Source organism: Physcomitrium patens, chromosome 12 (genome assembly GCF_059467195.1).
Source record: "Physcomitrium patens ecotype Gransden chromosome 12, ASM5946719v1, whole genome shotgun sequence".
In the NCBI taxonomy this organism is placed as follows: domain Eukaryota; kingdom Viridiplantae; phylum Streptophyta; class Bryopsida; order Funariales; family Funariaceae; genus Physcomitrium; species Physcomitrium patens.
Window position 1 is genome coordinate 617,737 of NC_143421.1, and position 24,022 is coordinate 641,758.

General features: G+C 36.3%; 1 protein-coding gene across 2 annotated transcripts; it reads left to right on the forward strand.

The window, feature by feature from the left end:
* Positions 1-12,547: 12,547 nt before the first annotated feature.
* On the forward strand, positions 12,548-17,010 carry LOC112289698 (putative 2-carboxy-D-arabinitol-1-phosphatase). Of its 2 annotated transcripts, none has more exons than XM_024535161.3 (8): positions 12,548-12,624; positions 12,857-13,172; positions 14,240-14,472; positions 14,578-14,697; positions 15,157-15,256; positions 15,852-15,991; positions 16,237-16,316; positions 16,506-17,010. In XM_024535161.3, exons 2-8 carry the CDS (start codon positions 12,950-12,952, stop codon positions 16,633-16,635), a joined length of 1,026 nt encoding a protein of 341 aa, XP_024390929.1. In that variant the 5' UTR covers positions 12,548-12,624; positions 12,857-12,949; the 3' UTR covers positions 16,636-17,010. The 2 variants fall into 2 exon arrangements, with proteins under 2 accessions (XP_024390929.1, XP_024390930.1); XM_024535162.3 differs by having other exon boundaries at positions 14,288-14,472.
* Positions 17,011-24,022: the final 7,012 nt, after the last annotated feature.

Genomic DNA, 24,022 nt, shown 5'->3' on the forward strand with positions numbered 1-24,022 from the left:
TCTTCCTTCTACTTGATTTGATAAATCTTCAACAGCTAAAACTAAATATCTCATCTGCCATAACCCAACTGGTATAATAACCAAATCAACAACCCATTTAAAATGAATAGCCAAAGGATACGTAGGATGAAGACCATCTCGATGTCGGATATTAGAATACGATTGACAGATTTTACATGACTCTACAAATGAGAGCACATCTCGATACATATTTTTCCACCAATATCGTTCCTTGAGTTTAGCAAAAGTAGCCCAGATTCCTCTATGCCCTGCCCATAAACTATCATGAAACTCCTTTAATAATTTTAGTTTTTCTTCCCTTTTGCCTATCACTCGTTGTGGCATCCCAATTCCTTTCTTCGGTCTCTTCCATAAGAATCCATCTCGAAGTAAAAATCCATATGCTTTTTTTCTTATTTGTTTGAATTTTTCTGTAGACCAATTCTCCTGCTTAGACAAGGTATTCAAATAATGACCAATATCCAATAATTCTCCTTCATAAGCTTCTTCAAGAAATAGCTTGTCTTCTCTGTTGAGATTTGATATTGAATAGAATTTTAATCCGACATCATCAATGTCTTCAACCATTTCGTCCTCCCTCTCGTATCTTACTCGAGATAGCATGTCTGCTACTAAATTGTCCTTTCCAGTGATATGCTTAAATTCTGGATTTAGTGACTTAATATAAGCAATCCATCTCAACATTGCAATATCTGGCGTTGAACAGTTAATAATCATTCCAAGCAATGGCAAGCAATCTGTTTCAATTACTACTACTGCCCCAATCAAATAGTCCTTTTCAGCTTTCATAGCCGAAACGACTCCCCAAAGTTCTCTTTTGACTTGCGAATATGCACGCTGACGAATACTTAAAACTTTAGTCCCAAATCGAACTGCAAATCTACTCCCATTCGAATCATCTTGACCCACAGCCCATCCAACGGTAATTGGACTAGCGTCTACAGTAAGAATCACTGGTCTATTGCACTTATAATCAACCTTCCTCAATATTGGAGGTGACATCAAAAATTTCTTCAATCTTTGCATTGCCTGAATATGCCTTTCTTCCCATTCAAATCGGTAACCCTTGCGTAACAGTTCATATAATGGATCCGCTATGTGAGCAAAATGAGGGATCCAGATTCGATAAAATACACATGCACCCAAAAACCTGCGAACCTCTGTTAAAGAATCACAATCCTCTTTCATCCTTCCAATTGCATCAACTTTAGTCGGATCTGGTTTTCTTCCGTAAGATTCTCATAAATGTCCAACAATTACAACCTCTCGCACTCCAAATACGGACTTCATACCCGATAATGTAAGATGAACTTCTCCAAGCCGAGTTAAAATCTTTTCACAATCTTGTATATGATCAACAACATATCTACGACATCCCCTCGTATCTAAAGTTTCATCCTTGTCTCCTTCTTTGCACCCTTTTATAGGAACATCATCCAGAAAAGGCATAGTCTTTTTTGGGATAAAATCTCTCAATACCTTATTCATCCCATTCATCATATGCGCAACTGAGTTGGTCGCGCCTTGAGGAAGAGTGCACATTCTAACCAATCCAAGCGGTGTCCTCATGGTTGTCATATCTCTACTTCCTTCGGCAAGTTGAAATTGATCATAACCTGAATACAAATCACCCATTGAATAGATCGCCCTTCCAGCAAACGCCTCAGCAAATTCATCCACAATAGGTCCAATTCTTGCATTCCTAACAGTTACAGCATTCACCGGCTGCATATCTTGAATAAACCGCAGTGACCCATTCTTCTTAGGTATCGTAAACCATCGACTAGAATACGGCGCAAATGAAGGTTCTAATATTTTCATCTTTATCTTTTCTTTCAATAGTTCCACCAATTTAGGTAAATGTGCCCTCGGTACTGGAATCGGTCTTAGATTCCAAGGTACATGCGGTACAGTGAAGATAACCATAGGTGTTATAATATTTGGATCTACACACCCAATTTCATGAGATTCGAAGGCAAACGATCTACCTTGTTTAGCCAACATCTTTTTGAAGCAAGTAATTTCCTCCGGCAATAAAGAACCATCAGAACCAATCTTCAATTCTTCAAAAGTCTCTTCAGTAAACTGATGTCCAATACTCATTGGATCTCTTAAACTTGCTTCTTTTGATGCTTCTCCCATTTGTTCTTTAGAATCCTCTGGTAATGGTCCGGCAATAGGCTTTACCTTCTTATCTGCCGTTTTATATCTCGTTTCTACTGTGACTTCTGGTGCTTGAAAAGATTCAAGCATGGTATAAACCTCTCTCGAATGAATCTCAACAATCTTATCATTATCCCCTAACCCAATAGATGTAATCAATTCCAATGAATCTTCCAACCCATTTTCTTCATAAACACCCAAAATCCTCTCATCATCTTGCAATGTACCTATCTTGCGTAACTATCCTTCAATATCATATAATCTTTTTCTTTCTTTTCTTTTAAAATCTTCAACTTTCTTATACATAATATTTCCATTCTCCAATATACCAATAAAACTCGCATCAAAGGCACCTTCATCTCGCAAGAGTACCTCCTCTTTTGTACCTCCATAATCTCGCTTTACAGTGGTACCTCCCCAAAATCCTTAAATCCTTCAACAATCTTTGGCAATGGTTTCTCCCTCAACCTATCTCGATTCCGTTCATGGTTAGGAGGTACTGTTAGAAATTGTACAGCTTTCCTCCCATCTTCGCTCCGTATCCTTGCATAAGCAGAACCATCGTCAAGTACCTTTGTTTCCATCCGTGTTGCCGTGATATAAGGTTGTCCGAAAATCAACGGATAAGACGTTGTATCTTGAACGAAGAAATGTTGCTCCATAGCAACATCCCCAATCCGAATTTTGACATCTGGACAAGCTCCATATAATTTGCCTCGTGTGTTATTAGCTGCTCGTATTGCCCATCCATGTTCCATATCAATTGGTCATTTTTGCTTCTTATAAAGATCTTTAGACATGAGATTTATTTCAGAACCATGGTCCACCAAAGCAACTATTGGTTCTTCTATATCTCCTACCTTCACCAATACCTCAGTAGTTGCCCTTGCCCAATGCTTTCGAGTATAATGGCTCAAAGTTTCCATTTCCTTGTCACTAGAATCTTCAAAACGTACTCGCTGATTATACCCATTCTTTTCATTTGTTGGTTGCTTGTAACCAATATCAACCTCTTCTTCATCTCTACATATTCTTGCGTCAATAGCATGACTCATTCCAGTTTCGCTCATTAATTGCCTCTTTCGCTTAATGCTGTCAATGATAACATCATGAAACTCCTTCTTTGCAATTCCCAAGACTTTTTTCAATGTGAATTCCACCTTAGCGTTTAATATACGTTCTTCCAACACCCCTTTCAAATTTGTTGCCGCTTCAATGTCAGAAAGTAGCTTATAAGCAATTGATTTGCCCTTATCTTTTGTCTCTGTTGTTTTTTCTCCCAATGATGCTGAGGTATCCTTTACAGGCAATTCTTGTGAAGCTGCCTCCCGAGCCTTGTCTCCTCGAGTTTGCCTCTTAAAAGAATTTCCTTCTCTAGTATCATCAAAATTTCCTCGTCTTTTTTCTTCCATCAAAGCTTCATGTTGGCTCTTAGCAATATATGCATGAACTAAAAGAGACTCAACGGGATCCTCCCAACCTGTTCTACCTCGTATTGTAGCTGCAGTTCTCAATAACGCTTCTCGAGGTAATTTCCCTTCTTGCATTGTAGAAACGGCAGAAGCCCAAAACTCACTAGTTTTCGTACTTCCACCAATTTCATCATCTACTCTAGCACCATAACTTGTACTTTCTCGTGCTACTGTTTCATGCCCTTTTAAGTAATCTTGAACCAATGCTCTCATTCCTCCCTTGCCAAAATTGATTTGAAGAAGATCCTCCCTATCTTTCAATGCTATCTTTCCATCTTTCCAGCAAATAATTCCCTGCCGTATCATATTATTAAATTCATTGCAATCTTTTCTAGTGTGTGAAGCATCATTACACCAAATGCATCTTTGTATATATCCTTGTTTTGAAACATTCTTCGAATTGTTTATAGAAGTATTCTCTTCAAGTCTTGCCAATTTGATTTGAAGATCTCGCATTCCTCGTATAATTTCTTCCATACCCATATCTGCTTTCTTTGACAAGGATGTCGAAGGTTGAACTGTAGGCATTGTTGGTGGTGTTGTACGTACTGGAGCTTTGGGTGCTTGTACTGTTTTCAGAATATCGCTCCTATCCTTCCTCCTTTCTTTTTTTGTAAGCAACCCCACCGCATCTTCAACGTTCTTCCACTTTGTTGTCAATCCTTCATCTTCTTCTTTGTCTTCAAGAAGGGGTTCTAATTTCTCTTGCAATTCTCCATCAGCAGCTTGAAGAAATACATCAACTTTGTTCGGCTCCAATGTCAATTTTTCTACCTTCGATAATTGAGAGTACTGCCTCTCAAATTCCCTTAGTAGCTCTGTTGCTTGCAAATTCTTATTGGGCCGTTCAATCCATCCCAGAAACAGCTTCTTAGTAACGCGATCAGCATCTTCCAAGAAATATTAGTCTTTCAATGCATGTAAAAAATCCTCCCATGAATTCCCACAACGATCCGTAATCGATGTAATGTGGTCCTTTATCTCCGGTATCGTGGCAAGTCTAAATAGTGCAACCATTTTCTTCTCAGAAACCCGATTTAATTCCATTTCACGAACATAACATCTTAAATACCTTGAAATATTCCTCCCATCAAATTGATCAATTTTATTGACCACTGCTTGCAATGCTTTGGTTGCCAAAGCTTCCTTTCGATCATTGCTTTGCTGTTGCTGCATTGACAATGAGAAGGCTTGAAACAAACTAGCAATAGATGGATCCATATGCATACCTTGTCCTTTAGAAGACTCCCCATCAAAAACTTCTCCCAAAAATCCTTCAAAATTTTTATTTTCGTTTTCCATAAAAATAAAGATAAAATCAACCGAAATCCAATACCTTCTACCTCAAGCTTTCACGTCGGGTTCACCACTTATGTCGTATTACGAGCTTTCCTGCTCGAGAACGTGCCGGGCGTCTGGCTGTAGAATGTAGTATGGAGATTCGCCGATAGTCAAGCAGTCTATCAGTTTTTGACTGCTGGAATATAAACGACTGCAACAATGTACCGTAAATCTATACGGGTGCTCTTCGACTGCTTGTCGAAGTCCTTTTTGCCCCAGCCGGTAGGTCTCTAGACGTTACAGAGAACCCCGTACAACCCAAACTGTTAACCTTCAATACTGCTTTGTACTTACGATCTTGTATCCACTGACTGTCTTGTTAGATTAACCCAATAAATTTCATTCACTCCGCATACTCAATCCTATAGACACCCCTTTAATCCTTCAATCACAGACGTAACTCGATTTCACAAAACAGTCAAGAGTATTCAAACCCACTTCATTTAAAAATCCCGATTCACCATTACAACACTGACTTCAGCAGCGATTGCCTCAGTCTTACCAAAACTCTACGAAGAAGAAAAATCCAAATTCTATGTCTTTCTTTCCCCGACCCGAAGCATGAAGCTCCTCTCTCTAATTCCCCTGTTCTACAAAAAACCCTCCTATGAAAACCGAACTAGTAACCTTGCAGAAGCTTGAAAAACTCGCTTCTTCCCCCCGATTTCCCCTCAAAAAAAAAAAAAAAAACCCACACCACTCCAAAACTATATCCCCCCTAACCTTATCCTCTGAATTTCTTCAATCTTCCATCTTAGATCCGGAATTGGCTCCCACCTCAAGCTTGGATCCGAAATTGGCTCTCACCTCAACTTGGATTCGAAATTGGCTCTCGCCGCCAAGCTTTCTCCTCCGTTTTTACCTTTAAGAAATCCATTTACCGAAAACAACGTTCCCTGAGACGGCAAAGAGAACAGGACAGCCTGAAATAGAATCGAACCCCGTAATCGGGACCACATTGAGTCGCCCGACCAATTCACGTCCTATATTGGTAAAGATGCCCGTAGTAACCTGAATGTTCCCGTAATTGGGTCAAATTGGTCCTCGCGTCAGATTGGCTAAGACCCATAGTAAGAGGTGGATTTCCCGTAACTGGGTCAAATTGGTCCTCGCGTCAGATTGGCTAAGACCCATAGTAAGACCTGGATTTTCCGTAACTAGACTGCATTGGGTTGCCCCACCAATACAGGTCTCATATTGGGTAAGAGGACCCGGATTGGATTATCGAAATTGGATCCAATTGGCTCCTCAAACCCGTCGTGTGAATTGGTCCTTCTCTTCCTGCTGACTCCCGTTATTGGAATCCAACGGGGCATTCCAGTATGCCCCGGCTGATTGTAACGGAGTCACTGAACCTGACCACTCAGTATTTGTACTGGAGTTGGTCGATGCTCTCAATATTCGAGGTAACTGAATATTAATAAAATTCCCCTTTCTTTTTATTTTCACTGTATACTCATGTTACAACACAACAACGGTTACTGGATGTGCAGCTCCTTCAAGAAAGTGACGCCATTCTTCGAAAGAATCCACTATAGCAAGAAGTTCATTATCGTGGATCTCATAATTGATTTCAGCAGCAGAGAACTTTCGAGAATAGAATGCAATTGGATGGAGCTTCTTATCTTCACTCATTTGTAAAAGCACAGCTCCCAAAGCAAAATCTGAAGCATCAATCTCTAAATAGAAGGCCTTTGTAAAGTCTGGATGTACCAAAATTGGAGCTGTAGTAAATGCTGTCTTCAAATCTTGAAACGCCTTCTCCGCCAAAGGTCCCCATTTCAACTTATCCTTGCATGTTAATCGAGTGAGAGGAGCAGCAACTTGAGAATAATTCTTGATGAAGATCCGATAGAAGTTAGCAAAACCAAGAAAGCATTGTACATCTCTAACCGTCTTCGGAACCTCCCAAGACATGATTGCTTCTACTTTGTTGGGGTCCATCTTCAAACCTTCTGTAGTCACAATGAACCCCAAAAATTCCATCTCCGTCTGGTGAAATAAACACTTTTCTAATTTGGCATATAGTCCTCGCTTGCGTAGTTTCTCCAAGACCAAACGAACATGCTTCTCATGCTCTTCCTCGTTTTTAGAGAATATTAGAATATCGTCCAAGTAGATGACAACAAAATCGTCGAGGTGTTCTCGAAAGATGTCATTCATCATATGTTGGAAAACCGCTGGAGCATTGGTAAGACCAAAAGGCATGACATTATATTCGAAATGACCATACCTTGTATGGAATGCTGTCTTCCACTCATCTCCTTCTTTGATTCATACGAGATTATAAGCTCCCCTTAGATTAATTTTTGTAAAGATCTTCGCACGTCCAAGTTGTTCTAAGAGACTAAAAATCAAGGGTAATGATTTTTCTTTATTACCTTGTTGAGGCCTCGATAGTCCACACACATCCGTAATGATCCATCTTTCTTCTTCACAAATAAGATGGGTGCTCCAGCTGATGATTTTGAATGACGAATGAAGTTCTTGGCTAGATTCTCGTCAATGTACTTTCGTAACTCTGCCAACTCCGTTTACGATAGATTGTAGATTGGGCCAAAAGGTGGTTGTGCTCCTTCTTGCAAGTCTATGGCACAATCATATGGTCAGTGTTCCGGTAGTATGTCGGCGTTCTTCTTTTGAAATACGTCTTCAAAATCTTTATATTGCTCCGATATACTTACTGTTGAGATCTTCTCCTCGGTAGTTGGAGCCGCATAAATGACAAATGGAGTGCCTTCCTTAGATGATCTTATAAACACTCTTGCTCCAATGAATAAGGATTTCTTTTTTCGAGGTTTTTTACTAGGTTTTTTCTTGGGTGGTTTTGTGGGAAAAGACATCTTCCGCAACCTCCAATCTATCAATGGATTATGTTTTTCCAACCAAGAAAGACCAAGAATAATAGGATTTGATGGGGTTCTAATAATATTAAAAATAATATGACTACTATGGTCTTTAAACGTTACTTCTATAGGTTTTGATTCATGGGTGATGCTACCAGACAATAAAGGTCGCCCATCTATGACCTCAACATGAAAAGGTTTTGATTTTTGTACTAAAGGGATCTTATGACGCTTTGCAAATTCTTCGTCTAAAAAAGAAGCAGATGCTCCTAAGTCTAGTAGTGCTAAGGTTCTCAGTTTTTGAGGGCCGATAAACAGAGGGATTGTAAAACAAAGTGTAGGTTGGGCAGAAAGAAAGGAACCTGATTGTTGTTGGGATATTTCATTGTCCAGCCGCACGGTTCCTACTGTGGCTGGGCATCCTCGTTTTTTTGAACAAATACTCCCCTAGTCTTGACTATGCCTCGATTTTGCTTTTTGGGACAGTTTCCGACTTTGTGGCCTTCTCCACCGCAATACAAGCATAAATTTTCCTCCATACGTCGCTTTTTTTCTTCTATAGTAAGAGATTTGATACGTACCGCATCAATTTGCATGTCTTCTACCTCTGAATGCGAATTCACATCGCTTGCCAACATAGTTGGAGCATGGGGAATTGTATGTTGTTTTGAGCGTTGGTCTTGGCGACGTTGGAATAGGCGATTATCGCACTTCACAGCATTGCTAATGGCTTCATTGAGCATTCGTAGATCAGGAAGAATTAATAGCAAATCCTTCACATCATCTCTTAAACCCCAATAGAATTGACTCATCAACGCTTCTTCATCCCAATTGATGTCGCATACTAATTGCCTGAAATTCGAAGCATAGACTGATGTAGAACGCATCCCTTGTCGTAGCAATCAGATCTTTGTTGTAGCCCATCGAACCTTATCGTGTTCACCAAATGCTTCTGCAAATGCTTCCAAAAAGGTTTCGAAGTTGTTTGACATGGATGATCGTTTCTCAAACAAAGGAGCAAACCATGATAGAACTTGTCCCATAAGTAAGGTTCCAACAAGCCCAACACGTGACTCCTCCGTTGGATATCGTTCGGGCTGTAAAACTGTTATCAACCTGATTTGATTGACGAATCCTCAAAACTTGGAACGTGTTCCATCAAACTTATCTGGAAGGCTAACTCGAGGCTCCTTATGTTATAGAACTAGTGGTTCTTGTCGAACCTGAGGTAAAGTTGTTTCTCCAAGTGCCGAAATTTGAGGCTGGTGTAGTTTAGATTGTGCTATCCCAGATACTCCATCATTATGAAGCCTTGCCACCACTCCTTCAATCTCTGCAGTTCTTTGTGATAACGTAGCGAGGGCATTCATAATAGCAACTAACTTAGACTCCGAATTTTCTGTCATACTAATGTCTTGACCTCCGGCCATTCTAAAAGAAGGACAAAAATGACCCTATAAGAGGCAATATTGGTTTATAGGAGTATAATCCACAACCTATAAAACGCCTTAAGAATTTCAAGAAGAGGGGTAATCCACTCTCTCGAAGAAGAATAAGACTCCAATATTGTAACAAAAGAAGTATCAGTTTAGAGGAGGGTAATCCGCAACCTCTAAAAAATGCTAGTATACCTTCAAGTAGAGGGGTAATCCACACTCTACTAAGAAAGAACTAGCTTTGATATCTCAAGTTAGTATAGTCTCGACAAACTGTCACGGACACAAAATACAGACTTGAAATCTAACAAGAAGTTCAAGAAGAAGTGGCAGAACTAGATTAAACAGATGAGTACAAGAACAACACCAGAAAGGTGAGCTAGAACTCTAAGAGATGTGTTGTCGAGACTGAAGAACTCTTCAGCCTCGATCCCTATATATACTCCTACTTAGGAAGCTTCTCGAGCTACTTCTATTAACTAGGAAGCTTCTAGAAGGTTCCCGAGGCTTCCTTTCTAGAAGGTTCTAGAAACTTCTCGAGCTACTTCTATTAACTAGGAAGCTTCTAGAAAGTTCCAGGGGATTCCTTTCTAGAAGCTTCTAGAAACTTCTCTTCTAGAAGGTTCCACAGACTTCCTTTCTACAAGCTTCTAGAAACTTCTCTCTAAAAGGTTCCAGAGGCTTCTCTTCTAAAAGGTTCCAGAGGCTTGTTTTCTAGAAGGTTCTAGAAACTTCTCTCTAGAAAGTTCTAAGGAATATGTTCCTAACACATAGGTGCTTTGTTTTGTGCTTTAGAATTTAATTTCAACCCTGATTGATAACTAATCCTCTGTAAGTATCAATTCTTATCTTCTTGAGGTAATTTTTACTAAAATCAACTCCTAACTTTCTCCTATATATGTCTATATCTATTATTTTTCTAATCTACTTTATTTTGCCTTATTCATGGCTCTACAAATTAAATAAAATCTATTTTTATAAAAAATTATTATAACATTAATAGATTTTATTATCTACTTATCATTTATCTATATTTTTTTTTATTATACTCAACAAGATAATCATCTTTCTAGAAGTTTTCAAATGTAGGTTCCACTTAGGTAACTACTGTTCTAGAAGAATTTAAAGGTCAGCTCCACCTAAACAACTATCCTAAGCCCTTGTAGAATATTTTTTGGTGAATCTCACATAGACCATCAATTTAGCCCCAATTTTAAAAAAACTTCTAGAAACTCTCCAAAAATGGCTCCACTACCTATTTCTATACATCAGCAATACAAATATCTTATCCATGCCTCATTACAATTAGGGTCAGTGAGTGATTCCAAGATTGAGCAATATCTACCTATTAGATTGAAGCAAAATTTGATGAGATCAATCAATATTTAATTATTTGAATACAATCCAATTTTTAGAGCAATTGAATGGTTCAACAACAAGAAATTGATATTAAAAGATTAATATTCAAGTCAAAGAAGGAGGGTGGCAAGTGACAAAGATGGTTTAGAAGCTTTTTCTTGCAATTAATAGGTACATTTCTTTTCAAATTTTATATTCTTGTTAATTGCTTGTTGATTGAATTTTTGATGAAATTTTAGTCAAGATCTATAGTTAAATTAATATTTATTGAGGTTTCAAATAACTATAGTAATTAATTAAAATTTATTTGAGGTTTTTTGGAATTATTTAGGATTTAGGATTTTATTTAGGATTTTCTTAGAATTTGATTTAAGATTAGGATTTATTTTCATTATATATACATATATATAGATTTATATTTTTTAAGAATTATTGATTTATATCTTAAAAAATTAAAATATTATAACAATTTGGTATCCAATGTCATGGATTTTTATCAGCAAAATACAAAACAAAGTTCATTCTCTCTTTTAGTTCAACATGTCAATATACTAGTGTATATATATAATGTTATTTTATATATATATATATATATATATATATATATACATATATATACATATACTCTTAATTATTTTTTTACAAATTTTTAGTTGTATAATGCAATGATGATTTTTTGCTAAAAATGACGAGTTCAAAAAATTATGTAATAATAAATTAAATAATTATATTATAGTTTTTACAAAGAAATAACTCTCTTATCATTTTATTATAAATTTTAATTCTAATAAGTAATAATATGTATTTTTATTCTTTAAAATAATTAAATAGAGTTGTTTGTCAATTTTTTTTTTAAAGAATTTTTAATTGATTTATGTTGTGAAATTTGGAATTATGTATTAAACTCTAAACTTGATTGTTATTTATTTGCATATAGTTAATATTTTTGAATCTTTTTATTTTATTATTTTATTATTTATTTATTATTATTAGTTATTTATTTACTATAATATAATAAATATATTTAGAGATGTTAATATTATATTTAAACTCACATTTATTCATCTATCTATTTGTTTGTGTGGGGCATTTATTTTATAGTTTATTAAAAATAAGATCGTGAAAATATAAATACAATTTCATACATTAGATATGAGACTTTATTATTTGTAAAAATTATTTACATTCTTGCAATAGTTGACCAAAGTTTTGAATCTTCATTCAAGAAAGTAGATTTCAATGCTATGGTGAAATTTACAATATTCCAGTCAATCCTGATCATCATCGTCATAATTTTTTTCATAATAAAAAATATATAAATTGAATATGTAGTTTTTTTTTTCTTTGATCTAAGTTTCTATATCCACCCTCATGTAATTTATGAAAGAAAGTGAAGAATCAAAGAAGAACAAAGTAGGGAACAACTAGGATAAGACGACGAATTGGAAATGTCTTATGACCTACAATTAGGTAACCGAGAATAGGAGCAGAGGGAAGATTTTTATGAAAAAGATCTTACGAAAGCCACACCAGGGGCTCTATGTGGTCAATAAGCTTTAGTAATGGGGACACGGGAGATTGAGGCGAAGGGGTCCAGTAACCGTGGACAAATGAATGTATGAATTTTTAAAATGGAAGGATGAAAAGGGGGGGGGTGGAGTTGGGTGTCATCTGCTCCACGCTCGTCGTCGCCAATCAGCAGCAGCACGATCATCATCATCGGTGGCGTCGGGGTCGTGAGGTGCCACCCCAACCTCACACCCACCCCGCCCCCGTGCCTCTCATCTCACCTCATCTCTCTCTCATCATTATGGCCAACCATCCGCACGCTTCATCTCCGTTTTTTCCATCCCTGTGCTGCTGCTGCATCGGGTGGCGTTGCTGCGCTCCTTTGCCAGCATTTCCCAATTTCAAAGTCCGCTCTGTCACTGCGTTTTTTGCTTCCCCACCGAGCTTCGTTCCGAGCTCCGTTGCTACACCATTTCCGTGGGTCTTCGTGGGAATTCTTAGTCTGGGACGGTTTTCTTTCAGTTTTTCGTTTTTCTCAACGTCTACTTGCATAGACCTTAATGAAATAATCAAGTCCCTTTTGAATTAGCTCTCAGTTCTGTACCAGTTATCGACGAATTGTAGAGGTGTGGATTTGAACTGTTCACCGAATGGCGAGAACGTGAGTTGCTGAGAACCAAATTACTCAATTGGATTATACGTGTGACAGGGGCTGAAGCAGGTCTTTTGCGCCCAGGTAGACTTCTAAGCCTTCTTGGACCTATTGAGATTTTTCGAAGAAGGTGCAGTTATTTTCGTGCCGATGAATTCATCACCGGCGCCGGCGCAGAATTTGCCAAGAGTAATGACAACCCCCGTGGCGTACTCAGTGCCTTCCCACGTTGCCACAATGAACCCAAAATTTACATCGACCTTGTGGGGCATAAGCATCGGGTGTGAGAAAGCTCAACCGATTGTGAGCAACTGCCGGGTTAGTGTTACAGGCGTTAGGGCAGCCGCGGATGGCAGCAGGGAAGTTGGTTTTGGTAAGCTCTTAATCATTACTGCTCTTTCCTCTACCTAACAGTGGGCATCATGGTTGCCAATTCAAGACCGTCATTGCTTTGTAGCAGTAGAAGCGGGCATTCTTTAAACCTGGCAGAAGTAAACCCGCCTCAGTCGTCTACATGATTATGCTTTCGCTGGATGATCTACTTTGCTGGTTTTCTTAGAATTTTCGGTCCACTTCTATTCGCAGTATTGGCTCAAAATGTAGTCCGATCGAATTCATATTCTAGTGCAGAGCTTAAACACCATTTTACCACATGTATTATTCAGTCTGCAGATTTCCTATTGTATTCAACATGATTATGCTATTGGCTGTGCTATTTGTTATCTGACAGATAGATGAATGGGCTTTGTGGTTTCTCTTTTCTCGCCGATCGAAATCCATGAGAGTCTGCTGGAGAATTATATATCAGTGTGTCATTTATTGATGTTCTAAGAACGAATCCTATTTCTCATCAAGCTGTCGCTGATCAAGTGGACACAATCTTGCGAATAATTCTGTTTCAAAGGTTTTTCAGAACCCCTCCTTGTAGCTCATAGCTGGCGCTCGATGATACTGAGATGGAGGCGGTGGCGTGCGATCTCATACTCATGACTACTTGTGGCTAACTTATAAATATCATCTCTCAAAACTTGTCAGGGAATGAAATCAAAATTAATTAGGGTATTCTTTCTTGAGTGTTATTTGGAGGATCCCGATGGGTGCTGACTCCTTTGTCCGTGCAGATCGAATTAGTGGATTTAATGAACATAGGTGACTGAAAATCGCGTAATTGGCAACAGGGACAGGCTCAGTTTTAGTAAAGATCTGCTCTGGATTGAATTGAAACCTTCACCTCAGCTATAATTAGGCTAGTTTTATTCCCACCACATCATTTCAGGGATCAACACTCACACGATAAACTGGGTGTTAAATCCTCTTCAAAGTCTTGATTATTCCTTGACTTCTGAAGATTTTCAGGTCTAAACAGTTCCGCTGGTTGTGGATTGGCTGGGGATTAACTCTGAAATGGTGTTCCTACCATATTTATTGAAATTCTGGTAGGCAACGGTTTTGGGGTCTCAAGGGAAGGTCATACGTGCTTGATTTTAGGGACAACGAAAGGCGTAGCACTGAATGGGAATGGAACAATGGTGACCGAGCGGCCATTCACTGGGGGCGCCATAGATTTCAGGCGTGCTACAGCTCCTCTTACCCCTAAGCCCATGGAGAACGCCAAGACTGTGGTTCTCGTCCGTCATGGTCTCAGCTCCTGGAATGAAGAAGGTCGAGTGCAAGTTAAGTGTCCACAAGATTGTAGTGATGCAGAATCATTTTGCGTGGATTGCATTTGGTCGCACAGAAGATGTGGTTCCTGACAGGACGCTTTGGATTGACAACAGGGAAGCTCAGACAAATCCGTACTCTCTGATGTAGGAAAACTGCAAGCGATTCGAGTCCGTGACTCTCTTTCCCAGTTGGACTTTGACCGGTGCTTTGCAAGCCCTATTACTCGAGCAAAGGTGGGCAAATCTCTTGTCGAGCTCTCCTCACAGCCGAAAACAAACCAGGAACATCGACATTCGTAGAGGGTTTCAGATTTAATGACTTCATAGTCCACTAACACAAAGTGCGATACTGGACTAGTTATTAGAGTTATGCAACTTAATACACATCAACCTTGTTTTCTAATCATCACACCCTAGGTTTGTTTCAGCTCTGATTTCCTTCTCTATGCTTTCAGATAGACAAGTAGATAAGAGAACTATGTTAAGCATGCATTTAGTCAGGTGTATTTGTCTTAAGAAAACACATCTCAACAGTCTATATACTTTTCTGATAAATCTAAATTGATATGACAGACTGAAAGTGGACTGAAACATTCTGGCAATGAGCTATTAGGGAGCAATAACCTTTCAGTTCCTTCTCTCCATTAAACTCCTGTGTATATCGCAATGCGTTGGTGCTTTCTTTGATGACAGACCAGTGCAGAATTGATTTGGGAAGGGAGGGAGAAGCCACTGGTGTACTTGGACACATTGCGAGAGGCTAACCTCCATTTTCTTGAGGGCATGCTGAATTGTAAGGATATGCGCTCCTTTATGTAACAAAGACTTTAGATGCACATGTTACTGATATGCTTTCTAATATTGAAAAAAATGTCTTTGCAACATTGCTCCAACTAGTTACTTAGCTATAAAATGTCTTAGAAACCGATGTACTGACAACTCTGTGATAAGTTGTGACCATTTGGTTTGATGGTTGATGAAAATTGACATCACCTATACATACACATGTATCCACAAGTCTGTTTGTACGGGTGTTGGTCCATGCCTCAATGCCACATCATTGTGGCGATATTGAGACAATGATGGCTCTGGGGAATTCATATTTGAGACGCAATGAATATGAAGGGCTGGCTGTTGTTAGTTGTGACCAGTAGGAAGTGAACCATTGGATGAATCTGTTGAATCAGGACTATGACTTGTGTTGGCATTGGAAAGCTTTGTGGATTTTCACCTTGCATGTTATTACACTGATTCATTGGTTTCCAAACTAGTAAAGCTGCACTTCTGTAAGGATTATAGGTCTAGGTGGAGCTGGTAAATTGAAAGTCGTTGAGTATTCAAAGCATCGTATGTTGACAAGGTGTGCTGCGCGTTTGGCTTGCTTACAGCTGAGGCACGAGAGCAGTATCCTGAACTCTTCAGGTCGTGGAGAGAGGATCCTCTGAATTTTAATGTCAATGGTGTATATCCTGTGGTGGAGCTTTGGGCCAAAGCTAAGCTGGCATGGGAGGAAATTTTGTCAGCCCCAGTAAGATTATCGATATACTCGAATGATTTTTTTGTAATGATTTATATCTTGACGTCGTAATATTTACTTCCTAGATGGTGGCCGGAAAGACTTAAACTAAATGTTTACAGATGGCATGAAAAGTTCTCATGACGACCTTTATTGAGAACGGCGTCAACAAGTGATATAGTGCAATGAAACGATTGAGACTTGTGAACTGGTTTTGACTGTTTAGATCTTAATTGGATCTGTCTATGACGTTCCAGGGTGAAAGATTGCTGGTGGTCACACACAAGTCCATATTGCGAGCCATGCTGTGTACAGCTCTAGGCCTTGGGCCTGACAGGTATTGAACTCCGCCATTCCACGTTGGCAATAAGTGAATGTTCAGATCTTAGTGATTTGGACTAGTGCAGTACCAATGCTGTTTTTCATTCTTTTCTCTTATGCTTGAAAGTGATTTCATGTGCTGCCATGGATGATTCCTGGCTCGATTATTCTTGACAAGCTTGATGTTTCGCTTGTGCTGTGGCAGGTTCAGAGGAGTTGATGTGCATAATGCGGGGGTTTCAACCTTCACCGTTAACACAAGGGGGGAACCGATGCTTGCTAGTCTGAACAGAACCGCGCACCTGCACGTAGATGGTGTGCACTATTTAGATTAGCCTCAAATGCATCCGGAGAGTGCCTCCTGGGTCTGATCTAAAGTTTCCATCGATTTCATGGGTGTGTATATACGAATTCTATAGGATTCTATACTCTTGTATTTAAAGACAAATAATTGTTTTCTGTTAACTGCTAGGTCAATGAAGAGACCATCGGCTACATAAGCATGCGTCTCCATATGTAAACATGGTTGTATATCAAGTTACCAGGGTTCCTTCAAAAACATTAGTGCTCTTCACACAACTCGTGGAAGTTGAGCATGATGTATTTTCAACAACGATTTTGATTTTGGTCGTTTAACACCTTGCGATGGGTGTGCTGTAATTTACATGTTCATTTAATGTTAAATCCTACTAGATAGGTTGATTTGTGAATGTGTATTTTGGCGTGGGTGTAGATGAGTATCCATCGTGAGCTTGCTAGGACTTCGTTTTGAAGACCGTAGAAACGCATTTGAACTTTGTTTTAAAGGTAATTTAAACTATGAAATAACTAAATATAATTTGTTTGATTCCGAGTAAATAACTCACTTTACTTTCATTTCTAACCTCCTAAATACACTGCAGCTCATCAATGTAATAACCAATATAATTCATTACTACTTGATTTTCTTTTGATGTGTAAAAGATTATTTAACATATTCAATCTGCTGAATAGTAAAAATGATTTGCTAAATTAAAATATTTCATATCCTAGATATATGTAGAAAGTAAAGAACTTTCAATTATCAACGGTTAGCTACTAATTTTTTTATTAAAACGATTTACAGTTGTAGCCTTTTAAGAAATGAGGTGTGATGAAAAACTTTGATCTTAAATGAATGAAAAGTTTGTCAAATATAGCATAATATTACAATAAACAATTGAAGAGGTATTATATATGAATTACTTGTCTTAATCTTGTGATTTGATTAATTTACTAATTAGTTGTAGTTGTAAATTATATGTGCATAAAATCCTAAAAATTCTAAATTTAAGAATATATATTTTTAAAAATTTTATACAAAATATTATAAGAAGAAAAAAGGTATAAGTTAAATTCTCTTCTTAGATTTATTTTTATATAGATCTTGACTTGATTTAATTGATCAAGAAGTCTTAATATTAAGGATAGAAGATACATATTCTTAATATTGATCTTATTGAATCTTAATAATCCATACATATCCATTGTTGTATAAAAATATGGCAATTAGATGAAAGAAAAAAAAAGTATTTATTATAGAAGAGTTTAATTAAAAATATATAGTAAAAAAAAAAAAAAAAGATAGGTAGGTAGTAAAATCTTATAGTGTTAGAATTATCTTTTATGAAAATGAATTCTACTTACTTTGTATAGCCATAAATAAGGCAAAATAAGATAGATTAGAATAATAAATGATAGAGGTATATGTAGAAGGGAGTTAATATTGAAGAAAACGAAATTTAAAGTCACAACATATAGCATCAATAAGATTGCACACAAAGAGAGTATAGATTAAGATAACTCTTACTTTCATTACCTATAATTTATAAGTGGTGGCTATTGCCGAAATAAATAGCTTCCATCCTTCGATGAATACATCTATTCCACATTCAATCAAGACTCTCTATTCATATCTTATCTACTTTGACATTATGCCTTTAGCATATCCTCTATATCCTAAAGATTCTTTGATCAATAGTAAATTACGTAAGATTATATCTTCTACAAGATAACTTATTCTATTTTTATTTTTATTTATTTACTTCACACTTCTAGTTTGCTAATGATCAAAGGCTTTCAATCCTAACGCCTTTATTAACATGTGATGTCTATCCTTTATTAATACCTTTGTCAATAAACCAACAAGCATATCTTCTAATGTACAATACTTCATATCAATTACTTCCATTTCAATCTTCTTTCTTATGAAGTGATGTTGAATGCCAATGTGCTTGATCCTTGAATGATGCTTTGGATTCTTTCCAAATGTAAAACATTCTTGATTGTCATACACTATTGGAGTTGCTTCCATTTGCACTATTCCAATGTCGTGCAAATGTTGTCTTAGCCATATTGCTTCTATTGCATCAAAACTTGTTGCCATGTATTCCACTTCTAATATTGACCTTGCAATTGTTGATTGTTTCTTGCAATTCCATGAAATCGTTTCCATTCTAATAAAAAATAAATATCCCATTGTTGACCTTCTATCATTTGCATGTCCAGCCCAATCCACATCACAATAACTATGCAAAGTAATGTTATTATTACTAAAACACAATTTGAAATGCAAGTGCTTTTTAAATACATCATGATCCTTTTGATGGTTTCTTAATAGATTGGTTCAGCATTAACATGTGATGTATGAGTCATCAGATTGACTCACTAGTTATTTTAGGACAAAAGAATGCATGTAGAGTATCAAAATTACAATTATTAGGTAAACATATGCTTAGAAGATGTTAAAGAAAGAAGAATAGTATTAGTAGAGAAGAAATGGAGTCTTGGTAAGTCTTGGAGGCAATTACTTTAGTTGGTTTAGTATTTTTACTTATTATTGAGGAGTAAGGATTAGTTACTAAAATCGATATTTATATTGATCTTATATCTGTATATATTACTTATACAAAAACTATAAATGTTAGATAGTAGTTAAAAAAAACATGAGAAAGAATCTCATGTCTTTTTAATTATTTATATAGAAAGTAGAATTTATAGTAGATTTAAATTGATTCTATTACTATAAAAAATCAATAATATAAGAAATTATATCCTTAAATTGCTATTAGCATTATAGAAACATTATAGGAATTTTTAGAATTTATTTAGAAATTATTTAGAATTTTTAGTAGATTCAAATTGATTTTTATCACTATAAAAAATTTGGAATTGATGAGATTGTAGTAGTTGGACACTTGTGTGGGAGATATGGCAGAAAACCTAATACTGAAAAAGTTGATGCCATTGCTAGGATGAAGGCATGTAATAGCATCACTGAAATAAGAAGGTTTTTAGGTGCTTGTGTCTTCTATCAGATTTGGATTCCTCATTTTGCTCACATAGCTAAACCATTGTATAATCTCTTGAAAAAAGGAACGAAGTTCAAATGGGAACAAAAGCAAAAAATGGCCATAGAAGGTCTAAAGGAGATTTTAAAATCACCGCCAAACTTGAGGCAAGTTGATTATGATTGTGGAAGGCCAATTATTGTTATTGTTGATACAAGCCGAATTGCTATTGGTTGGGCTATTGGTCAAGATGATACTGAAGGGAAAAGGTTTGTTATTAGATTTAGAGTAAGGATTCTCACAGAGAGACAAAGAAAATATCCACAAGTGAAGCAAGAGCTTTTAGAAGTAATTACATCTATGAAGGCAGATAGAAACTATTTGATTGGAACTAATGTGGTGTTGGAAACCGATTGCTTACCATTATTAGGTATGATTGCTAATTATTCGACTCTTGATATTACTATGTTAAGGTGGATAGCCTACATCAAATCACTTAACCCTGTGTTGGTACACATTTTTGGAAAAAAATCTCTATAGCATATATGTTATCTAGAGCTAGATATATTTGTGAAGAAGAAATGGAAACATAAGAAATTGGTGAAGATGATGAGGTTGAAGACCATGGTTATATATTTGCTATTGACAAAGCAAAATCAAGTGATAGAAATGTATCATTTAGAGATGATTTTTATGGAGAGAAATTAAGAGACATTGGCATTTATTTAAGCACTATGAGAAGGCAAGAAGGTTGGTCAAGCAAGACCTTTACAGACATTAGACACCAGTCTTATAACTATCTTCTAAAGGATATTTTTTTGTAGAAAAGGCCAAAAAAGAAAGATGGAGTGCCATTAAAGGTGATTGATGATATAGAGACTAAAAATCAGATTCTTAAAGAATTTCATGATACCCTTTGGACAGGGCATAGAGGAATTTGGGCCACCTACAACAAAATCAAGGAACGATATTTGGTGAAAAGGTCTTTACAAAGATGTGGAGGAATTTGTGACTTCTTGTATAGAATATCAATTATAATCTAAAAATAGATACAAAAATGAGTTGCATCCTACCTATCCACTTGCCATGCACTTTCAATGGATGATTGACTTGGTAGCCATGCCTTTAAGATTATGGGGTAGGAAATATCTTGTCTTGGTTAGAGGAGAATTCTCTAACTTTGTTGAAGGCAGAGCTTTGAGGACCAAGACTATAGAAGGGATTTGTAGATTTATCTTTGAGGACATCTTTAGCAGATATGGAAGCATTGGTGGAATGAGAGTAGATCGAGGAGAATTAGATGCAATTGAGGCTATAAACTTTTTTTAAAGATATGGTGTGAAGTTAAAATTAACTATTATTTATAATCTTGAGGCTAATGACAAGAGTGAAAGAGGGAATCCTCCCATTATTAATGCTCTTGTTAAAGCTTGTAGAGGTAAGTCAAAAGAATGGCCAAGACTTTTGCCACTTGCTTTATGGACAGATAGAACCACTCATAGCACTGTTACTGGTTATATGCCTATTGAGCTTATGTTGCGTCAAAAGCCAATTTTGCCAATAGAGGATTGAGTGCCTACTTGGACATTTTTAAACTAAAAAGATGGCATTACAAGAGAAGAACTACTAGAACTTCGAATCCAATAGCTTGAAAGATTGCTTGAAAATAAAAATATTACATTAGAGAAGTTAAAGGTAGTTAGGTTGAACAACAAAGAAAGGTTTGATAAAACTCACCGATCAAAGATCAATCAAATTCAAGCTTGAGATTGGGTGCTAGTATTTGATAGCAGTCTTGAACATCAACATAGTACTCTTAGAAAATTTGCTCAAAGATGGTTCGATCCATATGTAGTGGTAACAATATATGATAATGCCACTTATTCACTTCGTGAGTTGGATGGAACAATGCTGAAAATGCCTGTGGTTGGAAAACAAATAAAGGCATTCAAGAGAAGAGACGATAGATTCAATCCATGTGATCTTGAGTACATCAAGACATTAAATATGGACGAAGTAGAGGACGTGAAGGTAATGGAAGATGATGAAGATATATAAATTGGCACATATCAGAGAATGTGCAGGTTTAGAGGGGATGGATGTCGTGTTGTAATTTATTCATAGTATAAAAATAATGGTTATTATATTGATGTTATTTAATAATGACCTTAGAAAATAATGAATTATTTTCTATAGAATTTCATAGTTTATAGAAATCTTAAATAACTTGTATAAGTTTTATAAGTAAAAGTAGAAGTATTAGGATATTTAATATAGAAGATGTAGAAAGATATGGGTATTGATATTATAGTATTGTGGCCTTAGGCCATCTACGTGGATAGATAAGGCAAAGATAAGAGGATCTTCACTCTCATTGGCTATAGGTCATGACCAATGAGCTTCAAGGGGCTGTCCGAGAGAAAACCGAAGGGGAGGCCATTTCTTTAGGAGATTTTGAGGGTTTAGAGGAGAGATTCAGAAAGCTTGTGTTTTGGGCTATAATTTTGGTGTATAAAGTTTGTTATTTGATTTTTGTATGAAGAAGTTAAGGTTGTTTGAAGTTAGGGTGTGAATTGTTTACTGACTATCACTCTTTAAAGCATACAGAAAGTTCTAGAAGGTTTTCTGGAAAACGAAATGTGTCGTTGGAAAGTTGGTTTGAAGGACTACAATTTTTGTAAAAGAGTTGTTAACTTTGAATCTGTAATGAGAGAGTTATGGCTGTTTAAATTCTAGATGTGAAATTTGTACCTATTGTCTCTCTTTCAAGCATACAAAGAGTTATAGAAAGGCATTTAATAATCAAAAGGTGGAGTTGGAAAGTTGACTTGAAGGGCTTCAATTATTGTGTAAGATTTGATGAAATCAAATCTGAAGTGAGGAAGAAATGGCTGGTCGAAGTCAAAGCTTGCAAATTAAGCAAGTAAGTGAACCGAATTGTTGATGGTTATATTTTGAGCTATTTTTTTTTTGAGCATTTTGAATGAATTTTGGCTCAAACTTGCCAAAGGTGTAGTTATAATATTGAGAAGCTACACAAAAAAAAAAATTCATGTCATTTGAATATTGGATTTGTAAGAAATCACAAAATCAGTATATAGGTGTTTGTAAGTCAACATGTAAAGGCCGTGCTACTGAAATTGTGTTATCTAGAGTTTTGTAAAGAATCGACGGTTGAAAATTGGATCTAAAAGAATTAAAGATATTGCCTTACTTCTCAATTAGTTTGAGCTCAATCTAACGGTTGAATTGAGAATTATCAAATTTTAAAGTTTAATGTATGAAAGAGATTCAGTATTGAAGGAATTTTGGTATTACAAGGATTTTACTACCACAAAAAGGGTTTTGGAAATTACAAAAGATTTACAAATTATTGATTGATTTTACTATTACTGGAGGTCTAATAATTATTATTTACTACTATAACTTTTACTATTATTAGAGGTCTGGTCATTATTATTTATTACTATAACTTTTACTATTATTGGAGGTCTGGTAATTATTATTTATTGCTAAAAAATTTACTATTACTAGAGGTCTGGTAATTATTATTTATTGCTACAACTTTTACTATTACTAGAAGTTTGGTAATTATTATTTACTGCTATAATTTTTATTATTACTAGAGGCTTGGCATTTGATGTTTATTGCTACTATGTTTAATATCATGGAAAGGAATAAAAATAAAATTATAAATAATCTTAGAGTATTTTTCATCTTATGATTAATTGAGAATTTAATGTCAACCAAAAGCCCAGCGCTTTCTCAAGGCAAACTCTCTTTTCTTCGACAACGTTTATGGACGGATATTCAAGATATAATCAAATATCCATAACCCAAGAGGATCACCACAAAACCGCTTTCACTACACCATGGGATACTTTTATTTATGTAGTAATATCTTTTGGACTTTGTAATGCACTGGCGACATTTCAAAGGGCTATGTTCTATACTTTCTTTGACCTTCTATACAAGTCAATGATGGTATTCATTGATGACTTTAGCACCCAATCTTCTAAAATAAATCATTTAGAATGTGTGAGGGCTAGTCTTCAATGATGTCAGAGGACTAAGGTTGTACTAAATCTTGACAAAATATTCTTAGCAGTTCAAAAGGGAGTTTTATTAGGATACGTGGTGTCAAAAAATGGTAGAGAACCTGATCCAAAAAAGATCAAGGTTATTGTTGAATTAAAACCTCCTTCAATAGTGAAAGAAGTACAAAGGATCTTGGGATACATTGGATGGTATTGAGAAGTTATAAAAGACTATGCTATACTTTCCATGCCCATAACTCGAGTCATACAAAAAGAAATAAAGTTTGTATGGAGTGAAAAATTCCAAGAGGCATTTGATATTCTTAAAGAAAAACTTAGTGCTTTTTCCATCTTAAAACCACCAAATTGGTCATTGC

Bases quoted from the DNA above. Each gene is read 5' to 3' on its own strand.
- LOC112289698 (XM_024535161.3), top strand. From the start codon at position 12,950: ATGAATTCATCACCGGCGCCGGCGCAGAATTTGCCAAGAGTAATGACA. The intron at 13,173-14,239 runs GTAAGCTCTTAA...AAATTCTGGTAG, and splicing joins CAGCAGGGAAGTTGGTTTTG to GCAACGGTTTTGGGGTCTCA. The intron at 14,473-14,577 runs GTTAAGTGTCCA...GATTGACAACAG, and splicing joins ATGAAGAAGGTCGAGTGCAA to GGAAGCTCAGACAAATCCGT.